At 26.2% G+C, this 13,284-nt stretch overlaps 1 protein-coding gene across 1 annotated transcript; it reads right to left on the reverse strand.

The window, feature by feature from the left end:
- Window positions 1-79: 79 nt before the first annotated feature.
- On the reverse strand, window positions 80-8,016 carry LOC137828078 (uncharacterized). The gene is made up of 5 exons (XM_090304383.1): window positions 7,423-8,016; window positions 5,545-5,683; window positions 1,625-1,703; window positions 1,268-1,375; window positions 80-398 (listed from the first exon to the last, which is right to left on the reverse strand). Exons 1-5 carry the CDS (start codon window positions 7,959-7,961, stop codon window positions 124-126), a joined length of 1,140 nt encoding a protein of 379 aa, XP_090160509.1. The 5' UTR covers window positions 7,962-8,016; the 3' UTR covers window positions 80-123.
- Between the last annotated feature and the right edge of the window lie 5,268 nt (window positions 8,017-13,284).

A 13,284-nucleotide genomic window follows, 5' to 3' on the forward strand; every position in this document is an offset into this window, starting at 1 on the left:
ACACGGTAAAACATAAGAACAATAAAGAACAAATTCAGGACACTGAACTTCACATATCCTTCACAATCTCGAGCATTGCAAACACAGACAAGATTATATGTTTTTACCGATGGTGCTAATGAACTAGTTTTGCTTATTGAAGTTGCAGAAGTTGGAGAAGTTAGGGCCATAATGCCCAGTGAAACTCGGGCCAGACGGAGCAAGAGGATTAGGCATGGAGAGTTGTGGCTGCAGAGGGTTCAGATGCTGCTGAGATGGTGGGTTATGAAACTGATGCAGAAGTAAGTTGGAAGAGAATGGAGCGAAAAGGTCCCCTGGAGAACGATAACTCGATAAAACATCAAGATTTTTGTTTTCGTCCTCGAGGCCGTGAATTCCCTTCGACACAGCACTGTGAGCTGCAAATACAAGAGTGTGTCATGATAATATTGATGTACTGAATTTATAAATTAGCAAGAGACTCTATGATCAAAACTAGTAAAAAATAACAAACTAATTACGGATTACAAGTTCTCCCTCTTATCTTAAAAGGTTGTTAAACTTCATATATTAAGATTCTACAAGAAAAGTGATATTCACTACTAGAAAAAACAGATTTTCTTTACATTTTTTCGTAAAACTTTTAAAATTCATATCAAAATTTATAGGAAGTTTATTTTTTTAGTAATTTTTTTTATAAAAGTTCACAGGAAAAAAAATTAAAAAATTCTAATAACCTATATAAATGCAGACATGCTAAAATACTTTTCTTGCAACAAGTAGTCTTATGATAAAACAACAATTTTATGCAATTTAATATGTGATACGATGTAAAGCAGCTCAAGCAAGCACGTAATTGATAGACATGCAGATGTATCATGATATTGTTCATGCAAAAAGTGATACAATGATAAACCTTTAAATTGTTCAGTTTATAATGTGAGGCGAGGGAAAGCTCACGTTTGCTACTTTAGGAGTAAACAACTATGAAACTATGCATACTTTCTAAAGCTGGGCATGGATAACAAAGTAAGTTTTCTAAAGCAATATTTTCTTTTGATTGGTATTTGTGTCCACTATAACAAGCTTGAAAACATTGCATTAGTAGAGAAAGGTATCAGTTTTTATAATAGAATATGTTTTTAAGCCACTTAGGGTATGTTCCATAAAAAAAAGAGTGGATATAGGGTGTTTCTGTGTGGTTAAAATCTGCAGGTGATGCTGATATATAAGAATATCAAAGCAATAATTCAGAGTTTCAGACCTCTGCATTATTTTTGTTTCATACCTTGGGGAGGTCGAGGCAAATCCTTCAACGACTCTGCATGATAAAGGGTGTCATAACGATATGACGGTGCAGCAGCAGGCATAAGCATAGATGAGGACAAATTCAGTTCTGCAGAGTAGGTTATTTTGGATCACAATACTTTTTTAGCAAATATCCACATATATGATATATCAGTATTCTAGTTGGTATCATGAGATTGTTATGTTTTAGCTGTTTTGTGCGTAAGGGAGTGAGGTTGATAATAAGAATGGAGATTACATTCTAATTGTACAAGGATGGGAGAAGTAGTAGTTTAAGATTCTAAACACTTTTGAATAAGGATCAAAACATTTCTTTTATGATAAAAAGAATGCATACCAGGTTTAGATCGGTCTTCTTCTTGCATAGCTTCTAATTTTATTCTGATCTCCTTTGCATGAACAATGACTACAGTAATCTGTCTCTGCATCATAGGAGATATTAATGTTTTTTTTTGTTTTTTTTTTCTGTCATATGTGTACGTAAATTTAACATAATTATTTCCTTTCCTTTTTCATAAACCATGCGCAAAAACACCATGTGAGTTTTCAATCTATAATCTCTCTCACAGACCAATTTTAGATATTAGAGGAAAGTTATTAAGCTGCACATCAATTGTAACAAACATGTCAATCTCTATCAGTATCTACTATTAAAGACGACAACACTAAAATAGCCATTAACATCTTTAACAAGAAACTCTGTTTCAAATTATAGAGAAACACATTTTCCATATATGGTTGAACGCAATTCTCAATAACTACCCACATTCCTCAAATAATAGAGACAAAAATTAACTGAATACCAATGTGGAATTAATAAACTAGTTATATTTTGAGCTTGTTTTTATTTTAGGTGAATGCAAGAAAAAGTGTATATAAACAGACTCTTAATCCCTGCATTCTTATTTCAGACACTAATTTAAATGTAGTGCTTTGTCTTTTTTCAGGACTTTTTCAGGAGTGAAACATGTATATCTCCTCCACATGATGCAGAACATTTTAATGATAGTAAAATCAAAGTATATGAATAAATAAAAACTATATATTCAGACAGAAATTACCAACACAGAATTTTTCTAAATCTAGAATCACAAATGAACTCTGGTCAACTATGAGATTTACAGGAATAAATTAAAATGAAAATGGTTACTTTGCTGTCTCCAGTGCACACATTACAAATATACCAGTTTTTATTTTATATAACTTTCATGTAAAATGAGTACAAGGGTAGCCACCCAAATACTGAAAAAGTAAAAGGTAACGAAAAAACAACAACAACTCAAGTTTAAGAGAAATATCGTGGACTGGCACCTACAATATTTCCTCACTGTCCTCTTGAGAGTACGTAGAAAAGATTTTCCATTTCCATCTTAAAAATTGCATACCATTATTTAATGATTCCATAATATATGCATATTTTAAGTATTACAAACTGTGTTTCTTTTTTCAGTATAATTTATTTATTTTTTTAAAATGAAGAAATATAATAAAAAGTTCATTTAATAAAAATATATATAATTTTTTTTAATTTCTATATACAATAAATGTGTAAATTAAAGATTATATAAAAAGGTAATAGGATCAATGTAACAATAAAATAAAAACAAAATTTAATGCAACTCTTGAAAGGAAACCAAGAGGGTTTCACCACTTCAATAATTACAAAATCAAAATATGATATTAATTTAGCACTAAACACACACATGTGACTCTTCTCATGTATCATAAGGATATGAAGATAAACCTAACTACAAAGATATTATGATTAACTATTGAGAAATCATGTCCAACATATATGCAAGCATAAAAAAAAACTAGTCATAGGCAACATCCATAAAGATGATAGTAAGTTTGATTATATTTTTTTAAACTGTCTTGATCCTAAGTTTATTATCCTAAAATTATACTAGGAAAGAACTTTGATTTGAAGTTGAGACAGAAGTGTTTTCTTTTAATTTCATTAATTATTTATTGATAAAAAACATAATAAAAAACCAATAAATAAAATTATTAACAAAAATCAGCTCAAATCCTTATTATTTTGATCATATTAAAGTATATGATGTTTAAAAACATAGGACACAACATGAAAACTTCATTATAAGACAAGCCTTTTAAGATTTTAGGTTTCAAACACTCAAATAATTTTTCTAATCGATAATAAAAAATAAATAACTATTTGATGGATACACCAACTTATTAAAAAAAAGTACTTATAGTAGTCTAATAAACATGTTTCAACCGAAAAAAACAGTCCACAAAAACCTAACTAGACCTACTAACACCCCGAAAAAGACCTTAGAAACCTAACAAAAAAAACATCAATAAAGTGTACAAAACAAACCGTGTATCTAAGCAATGCAAACACATTATAAAAATATATTCTAGTGAAGTGCTGTGTAGATCAAACTTACCACATCAGAGAAGAATAGTATTTTCTTACACATAAAACCTAAAGTAGGATTAGTTTTTAGATAAATCTCAAGTAAACAGTACATTTATCACATTTAAATTGCTACAGTTCATTTATTTGGGTTATGATCAATGAATATCCAAACTGCATATGGAAAGTATCCAGCCATATTTCTCAATTTTCTTTGGATCCCAATTTATATTTTAGATACCGCACATAAGTATCTAGGGGCAAAAACATTTCTCAACAATTTCGTTTATTTAAATTTCACCATGTTCTTTTATGGATACATGCATGACATATTATTTATGGATGTTTTCCAATCCCAATCACTTAAATCCATCAAAGATTCAGAAACACGATTAAAAGACTTTAAATTATATATCTGGGTGAAAGGTGACTATAATATAATCAACTGTGACTTAAATATAATGAACCAATATTTTAAGTTTTAAAAATCAAAATTAAGTTTATGATTTGTTTCAAACATATATAGGAATCAGGAGTAATTATTCACAAATTAAAAAAAATACAATTAAGCAGACCCAAACCAAATAGTTTGCTCAATTCATTCAAAATGAAGCACCCACACACGAACCTATTTACTAAAGTTTTGAAACACATATTCAATGGGATAATTATTAATCAAGAGTTCAAAAGTGTGGATCCCTTGATCTTCTAAGAATGGAGGTTTGTAGTTTTAGAGCAAAATGTAAGGGTAGAAAATTACTACTACCTTTTTAGTTTTCTTTTATAACACGAAACTCGTTTAAGAAAGAGTTTCAATAGCTAAATGCTGGGTGATTAAGAAGTATTTTTTTAAAAAAAATATATATGCTACGAAACAGTGTACTACTATGTGGCAAAACTGAGGTTTTAGAGATGTTAACGCCAGTTTACCTCTAAGACATCTTAATTAATATATATGAATTGAAGCATTAAAAAATGCTCCATTTTAATGCAATTCTTTATTGATATTTTTTTAATTACACATTGAAAAAGAAATTTCAAAGTTTGTGTAGATTATTTTTATTTTTTAAATAAGTGAAATATATCAAAATTTCTCAAAGTTTATAAAAATGGAATAGACACAATTTTGGAGAACAAGTTTATGTAAAACCATATAGGTGTATATTCTTGTAAGTGGTCATTCTTGCCGCGGAGACAAGTTACTTAATAATTTGAAGAGAGAAATTTCAATTCTGAGTTTGAACAAATAAATATAAATTATTTAAAATAAATCTTTATTTTAAAAAACAATCAAAAAATCTGTCCAACAAGAATATCATTACAACAAACTTCAAAATATATTTTATCAAAAAACAAAATACCTCGGCTCCTAAAGAAAACCTTCAAACACATAAATGATCGCAGCAAAATATGAAAGATAGACCAAAATCAACAAATAAAAAAAAAAAAACAGTAACAACCCTGCTTATCTTGAGGGAATTTTTCGTACAAAGAAAACAAAAACAAAGCGTTGTCTGTAAGAAATTTTCATATAAAGAAAACCCAAAAACCAGATTCTAACACTCCTCTACCCCTAGTCTAGCTATTCCAAACCCAATCCAGTCTTGCATCTGCAGGATTTCTTCCCAGCCAAATATTGTAATTTAATCTAATTATTATTATCCTAAACCTTTTGTAATAAGGCACCACAGTTTCTAAGGAAAGACAACATCTATATTTAATTTCAAACAAAGTATTTTCAGAACATCATTTATAATTAATAGATATAGGGAATGATGTAACAGGTTTAATTTTTAACAAATATTAGTGTTAACAATCAAGTTGCCAAATCTTCGTTATATATATATAGAACCATAATAAATTGAAAGGAAAACACATACCTTACACAAGACAATATTATTGATGTGGTTAACTACTTCAATTTCAAGCCATTCCTCCTTCTTTTGCAATTCTATCACATTACGTTCTTTCTTCTCCTTTGATTTAGCAGCAGATTTCCTATTGGCAAGAATCCTACAAAACACAAAGATTCAATTTATATCAGTCTAAGAACATTAATCCTACATCCTCTGAAAACTAATTTCTCTTGAGCAAGTCAATTGTGCAAATGGTCAACTGATTTTTTTATTTAAATATTACTTCTTCTAAAGTAATTAAGAGATAGACAGAGACCAATTTAAAGTAATATTTTTTTTAGGTAACATTACAAGAAAATTATGAAATAAAAATAATTTTTTTAAAAAAAAATAATAATTAGTTGTTATATTGATTAAATTAGAGACTAAAAGAAATTGATTTATAAATTAGTTTATATTATCGTTCAATAGTTTCTAAATTGATATATAATTAGTTACTAAAGTTTTAACTACCAATTATTTAGATTTTAAATTCGATTGAAAAACCTTTGTGGTTATTTAAATACCAATTTAGAAATCATTAACTAATTTAGAAACCAATTTTTTTTAATCTTTAATTTAGTCACTATAGCAACTAATTATCTTTTATTTCTAAAAATTAGTTTCTATTTCATAATTTTCTTGTATAGTATAAATACAAATTTTATTTAAAAAAATATAATTATACACTAAAGCATGATTTCCATTAAAAAAATGAAAATTATGTACGCAAACACAATTTCTATAAAAAAAAATTAAAAATCATTTATGCAAATATAATTTCTTAGAATTGTTAAAAAAAGTTGCAAGCGGAAGTTCTTTATTAAATTATAAAAAAAAGCAATTTAAAACAAAGTCATGCATTGGAATGATTTATTTGATTTTGAAGTTGTAGTAATAAATTTGAAAAAAATAGATCACAGTGGAAGAACTCTTAATTACCATGCAAAGATGAAAAACTATGAAAAATTGTCGAACTTGGCTCGTCCAACCCGCAGTCTAGGATAATGATACATTGATAATTCTAATTTTCTAAACAACTATATTACAATTTTTAATATTATTATTTTAATATTTTAATATTATTTAATTATAAATTTATTTTTATTATATATATTTATTTCTTAATTTATTACATAAAAGATGGTATATAACTCTGTCAAACTTCTTTAAGTTTATGAATAAGTTTGTTTTTTAAAAGGAAAAGATTAATTTATTACCAAAAAATAAATCACATTAATAACTATTATATTAATATAATAATATTTTAAGTTGAAAAAAAAATTAAAATATTAATTTATTGAGTTGTTAAAGTGAATTATTATCACCACCCTTTGTAAAATAATAATAGTATTTGAAAAAAATATAAAATAATTACATACATATATTATAATTTATATGTCAAATCCTTTTTTTAAATTATAATTTTAAAAATATATTTTATTTGTATTTTAATAATTTAATATACTTCTAAAATCAGACCGTTAATTAGACCATAAAAATCTGCTATTTGATAACTTTAACGGCAAAATGATTAAGGTTTGATGAAGATTTTTTATGAATAATAATAAGTTCCTATTAAAATGAGTATGCACAAAAATAATTTTAAAAAAAATTATTCCTTGAAAAGAGAAGTAATTATGTTTCCATTAATTTTTTATTATAATTTAACACAAGTAATTAATAATATCAAACTTTGTTTTCTTCATGAAAAATATAATTTATTTTGTAAAATAACTATATTCAGTCAAAACCAACCACATCTCTACACATATAAATTATATATAGCCGGAACAAAAATCCAACTTTAAAAACGATTTAATTAAAAAATAATTAAAATGGAAAAAAGAATAAGACCTCTTAGCCTTCATGGGATCAACCTTAGCAAGTTCAGCAAGCTCCTCCGGCTCCATACGCTTCCTCGCCAAAGAAATCGGTGGCCCGGCCTGCATCAACTTTGTCAATGACGCCTGAAGGGAAGCGTTCTTCCGACGCGGCTTCGCTTTCTTCTTCTTTCCGCAATCCTTAATACAGCCATCAGCTCCGCCGCCGGCCATGCAGAGATCACCCGAGACTACGGACTTTCCTCGGTCGAGTCCGGCTGTGGGCACTACTGGTGCAGCTCCGATCTGCCAGCTGGGTTTCTCCGAGGTTTCGGAGTCAACGGACACTAGAGAAGCGGTTGGTGGCAGCGGAGGCAGCAGTGAAGAGTTGGGCATTTCGAAATCAAGATGTTTGCTATCGAAGTTGGGAAGGTTGTCCAAGGTGTCGAGGAGGGGATAGGAGTGGTCGGAGAAGATCCTCCAGTGGTGCATGGGGCTGTGTGGCTGTTCCGTCGGTGGCATCTGGTAAAAGAGCGCGGCATCCGACGGAGCTCCGATGTCATTGTTCTCCATGGCACAAAATGTGAAAAACGTTTCTGTGTTTGGGATTTGTAATTTGGAGTTTTGTTGAAACGTTTTGTGGTGACAGGAAACTGAAGCTGTTGAGGAAGGAAGTGTTTTGCGTGACTCTGACCCCAGTCCCTCGTGTATATATATGAATGATATAAGGATAACTTTTTTTTTTTTATACAAGTTACAACTCCTAATACTATTATTTTAATACTTTTTTATATTATTTAATTACAAATTTATCCTTTACTATATATATTTATTTCTAAACCTATCACATCATGGTTGTATACAACTTTTTGAGTTGTCATACTATCATTTTCCATATATATATATATATATATATATATATATATATATATATATATATATATATATATATATATATATATATATATATATCCGCCCTCGGTTACACATGCAGTGGAACACGGTGGGTTTTCACCATAAAAAAAAAACTGAAAAATACAAAACCATTAATAATACATATTTAATTACTTCCATTTATTTCTTTTAACTCATTTAATTTTCAAAAACTCTTCATTTTATTTGGGCTCGTTTTCAAGATAAGATTGAGATTTTTCAGACTATTTCGGTTATTAAAGATTTAACTTGTCTTGTAGATAACTCTTCTAAAACTTCTATGAAAAATGTGATATTATGGATTTTAAAGTTGTCAAATTTTTTGGTATTAGTAAAGTTCTTCGTCCTCTTCTTGTGAGATGAAAGTTTTCTTTACTAGACTGCGTTAAAATTAATATTGATGAGACTGTTAGGGGTATTCAGGCCTTGCTACTTGTGGAGGTATTTTTTGTGAGAGTATGAGAGAATTTATTGTAGCTTTCTCTATGTTCCTTGAAGTTCAAACTACTCTAGTGGTTGAGTTTTATGGAGTTATACATGCTAGAGAGGAAGCTTAAAAGATGAGGCTTATTAATATCTGGTTGAAATGTGATTCTACTTTGGTTTGGGTTGCATTTACTACTAGGACAAATGTTTCTTGAATGTTTCAAAATCAATGAATACTTGTCTTAATTATTGTGAGAAAATTAGGTGGTTTAAGGTTACTCATATTTTTTGTGAAAAGAATATGTGTGCTGATAACTTGGTTAATTTAAAAATTATTAATAGAAAATTATTTATTTTATTGGTATAATAGACTTTTATCTAGTCTGTTCTTAAAATTCTTTATGAATAATTATAGTCTACTTATGTACTGTATCATTTTTGTTAATATATGAGTTTTGACCTAATATCCTTATATTTTTTTTTCTTTTTTTAATAATATTTTTTCATATAATGGTAGATGATTGTTGTTACTCTAATGTCTAATGGTAGTTTAGATGTCAAATTACATATATTTTTATAAAAAAAAAATTGAATGTAAACTCATGATAAATTTAATTACAGTAGAGCATCATTAATTTGAACGGAGATTTTAATTTGATAGGAAATATTATATTAATTCAACATTAAGAGTGATATTAAATTAAGAATATTTAAAATAATATGATGAAATTGAAAAAAAAAATCCAACACTCATTTTCATTGTTTTAAAAATATTAAATTTTAATTAAATATGAATAAGAAATAAAATTAAATTTAAAATCAGATTAAAATATTTATAATATATTTCATACAGTTGAGTTTAATTTAAAATTAAAATATTAAAAATTGTATATTAACATAACTGTAAAGGTTATTCCATTAAAATAGAATTCATCAGTTAAAAAATTAAGGAATAATTCTTACAAATGCTTTAACTTCTATATATATTATTTTTGTAATTATTGTAATAGAAAACATTAAATTAATTAAATTTAAACGGATAAAACGGAAAAGAAAGTTAAATTATAAAGGATTAAAATATATTTATGATATATTTAAAGGGGTGAATTAATTATTTTGTCCTGGGTATTTTGTATTGCCACGCGTTTTGTAATATCCAAAAACATCTAATTAATATTTCTATTCTCTTTCTTCAATAAATGATCATTACTACATTATAAAATAAACTTTAACCATTTTTATGGTAGGTTCTATATTTGTTCTAATTTATTTTAAAAATTGTGTTAAAATATAAATTCAAGTAATATTTTTTTTAGATAGAGTGAAAAATTGGTTCAATTTTAATTCTTTTAATGAAGATTGGGAAAAAAGAGAGAAGGAAGAGTGAAAATTGTTTACCTATAAATTATTATCCATATATTCATAATAATAATATTAATAGTAATAATAATATTAATTTATAATAATATATAAAGAACTTTTTTATCTTTTATATATATATATATATATATATTTATTTTTATCCTTTATAATTTTAAAATATGACAAATCTAAATTTAAAAATTTGAATTTGAATGAAAAATTAGAAACACAATTATTTGAATTTTAAATTGAAAATTTGAATGTGAAAAAAACACAATATATAAAGAGGATTTTTTTTTCCAATTTTATTCTTTGTGATTTTGAAATATGAAAAAAAAAATAGATTTTTTTTTAATTTTAAACTAAAAATTTGAATGTGAAAAAAAAAATTCTAGAACACAATTTTTGGATTTTAAACAGAAAATTTAAATTTGAAAAAAAAAACTAGAAAACACACTTTTTCAATATAAAGGATGAAAATGGAGAATGAAAACACACTCTTCTGCATTTGGGAAATATCAAAACCCTATCATATCATTATATTATTTTGTATTCAGTGCATAATCCAGATCTTATAGTTCAATGAAAATCCCACAAAACATTCATACATATGCTTACACAAATAGATAATTGTGTATATTACATATATCTTTATTTATTTTGTAATTTATTGATTTTTCTGAATTTATAAAAGAATGAAATACTTAAGGATCATCAATCACTTGTATTGATATACAAGTCAATTGATAAAAAGAATATACTAATTTTACATAATGATCACAATAATATTTTTTATTCTATTGAGTGGGTCCAAGTTAACAACTAATTAAAGGAAACTTTTAAATTTGGTAGAAAAATAATTACTTTCATAAAAAATAAATTAGAAATTATTTTAGAAACTAGAAAAAAATTTAGTTTTTAAATTAATTTATATTATTGTTTAATGATTTATCTAATTAGTTACCAAGGTTTTACTACCAATTATTTAGATTCTAGCAAAAACTTTTGTAACTAATTAGATACTAATTTAGAAATCATTTAACAATAATGTATTAATGTATTAATTAATACATTATTTTCTATTAACAAGATTCATAGTTGCTTTAGTAACAATCTTCTTTGAAAAACAAAGTATATACATTTTTAAGCTTCTAGTGATTTATTCCATCTTTTATTATAAACTATATCATAAATGTATTACACTAGTTTCTTGTCGTGTAGTTTTTAAAGATTTGAGAAAGAATAAATGACGTTTTTTATACATTAAAAAAACTCATTTAAAGTTAAATTATATTTTCTATTCAAATAATATAAATTTACTCAACTGGTACTGGTGTTATAATTTAATAAATATAAATATGTTCATTAAAAAAAAATACTTTTTATAAATAAAAGAAAAACTAAACACATCCTCCTCTGAAAATGTATCACTTCTTTAGAATGTATTTTAGAATGGCATAGAAATATATATATTACAATTTATAATGACATTTATAAATTTATTATATATTAATTAAATTTTTAGTGTAATAATATTATATAAAAAACTGTCTCACACCTGTTTTTGCTAATAATAATAATAATATTATTATTATTTGTATTATAAATATTATTATATTATTATTAATATTACTATTTAATATTATCCACTTAATAATATATAATAATGATGATATCAATATTAATAATAATAGTATTATTATTACTATTAACATAACTATTAATAATAAGATTAATTTTAATAATAATATGGATAATCTATACCTATATATAAAGGGGATTCCCCTCTTAACTGCTCTTAAATTTTTTACCTATTTTATCCTTATATTAATATTTAATTTTATTATTGTATTATGGTCATTGTGTCATTTCTTATTCCCCTCTTAACTGCTCTTAATTTTTTTTCTCATTTTATCCTTATATTAATATTTAATTTTATTATTGTATTATGGTCATTGTGCCCTTTCTTATTTTTTCTACAATATTTGGTATACGTAATAGGGCGATTTTGAATTGAAAGAGAGGTGGAAAAACGATTTTGAATTGAAAGAGATGTAGAGGAATAGTTATGAAATGAAAGAGAGGTGAAGGAGTGGTTATGAATTGAAAGAGAGGTGGAGGAGTGGTTATGAATTGAAAATTAATTGCATAATGAGAGAGTGTCTTTTGTATGAGAGAGAAATAAATTTAATAAAATATTTGAGATAAATGGAGCAACTGTTTGAATTGAAAGAAATAATTTATTTTGAAAATTAATTGCATAATGAGAGGGAGTGAACGGTTACCACTTTCTTCACTAGTTTTCACCCTCACCATTTACATCCACTTGAGTAGTTTTCACCCGTTACATCCACCTCCTTATAAGGAGTAGTTTTCATCAATTGCATCCAAAAAAAAAAATGCTCATAAATTTTGACACATTTTGAACCTTCTTCCTTCATGCTCCATGTTCTTCTCCTACTCTCACCCCATCTTAGTCCCTCTTCAATCACCACTGTATAACAACCACCATTGCTTCCTCCTTCTCACACTTCCCAAAGCGTTCTAAGCAGAGACGTGTCTCATTATTATAGGATTTGAACATTTTTGTTTATATTGCTTTCTTAATTTTTTTTATATTTTTGTATGAATCCTAAGCCCAGCTTTGGGGGCAAAGTTTTTATGTCTAGTGATGCTTTGATCTATTAGATATTACATAAGTTGGAAGTTTGGTAATTTGTATTTAGTTTATTATTTTATTTTTTTCAACTTCTTTGCCCTGGAAGATGTGGATTCCATTGATATGGTGATGGATTCTACAACTTCCAACATACAACCATTTGCATTATGTTTTGACATTGTTTGCTAGTCCATTTTTTTTAAACCTTAATTTTAATCTTGATAACCTTACAAAAAGTTCAAGATTACACCCAAGTTAAATCAAAATTTAATATTCAAAAACAATAAAATAAAAATATAAAAAAATTAACATAAAATCTTAATAAAACTATTATCAATAGTACATTTAGATAATTTACATATCTTCTCATATAATTTAATATTTATTAAAATTATATGAATATATAAATAGTAAAAATGAAAAATACGTGCGCCTGTGTTCCCGCTAGTAAAGATAATAGTTTTAATGGTAATTATAATAAAAATAATATGAATACTAATATTAATATTATAGTTA

Source organism: Phaseolus vulgaris, chromosome 7, assembly GCF_051622355.1.
Source record: "Phaseolus vulgaris cultivar YP4 chromosome 7, ASM5162235v1, whole genome shotgun sequence".
Taxonomy (NCBI): domain Eukaryota; kingdom Viridiplantae; phylum Streptophyta; class Magnoliopsida; order Fabales; family Fabaceae; genus Phaseolus; species Phaseolus vulgaris.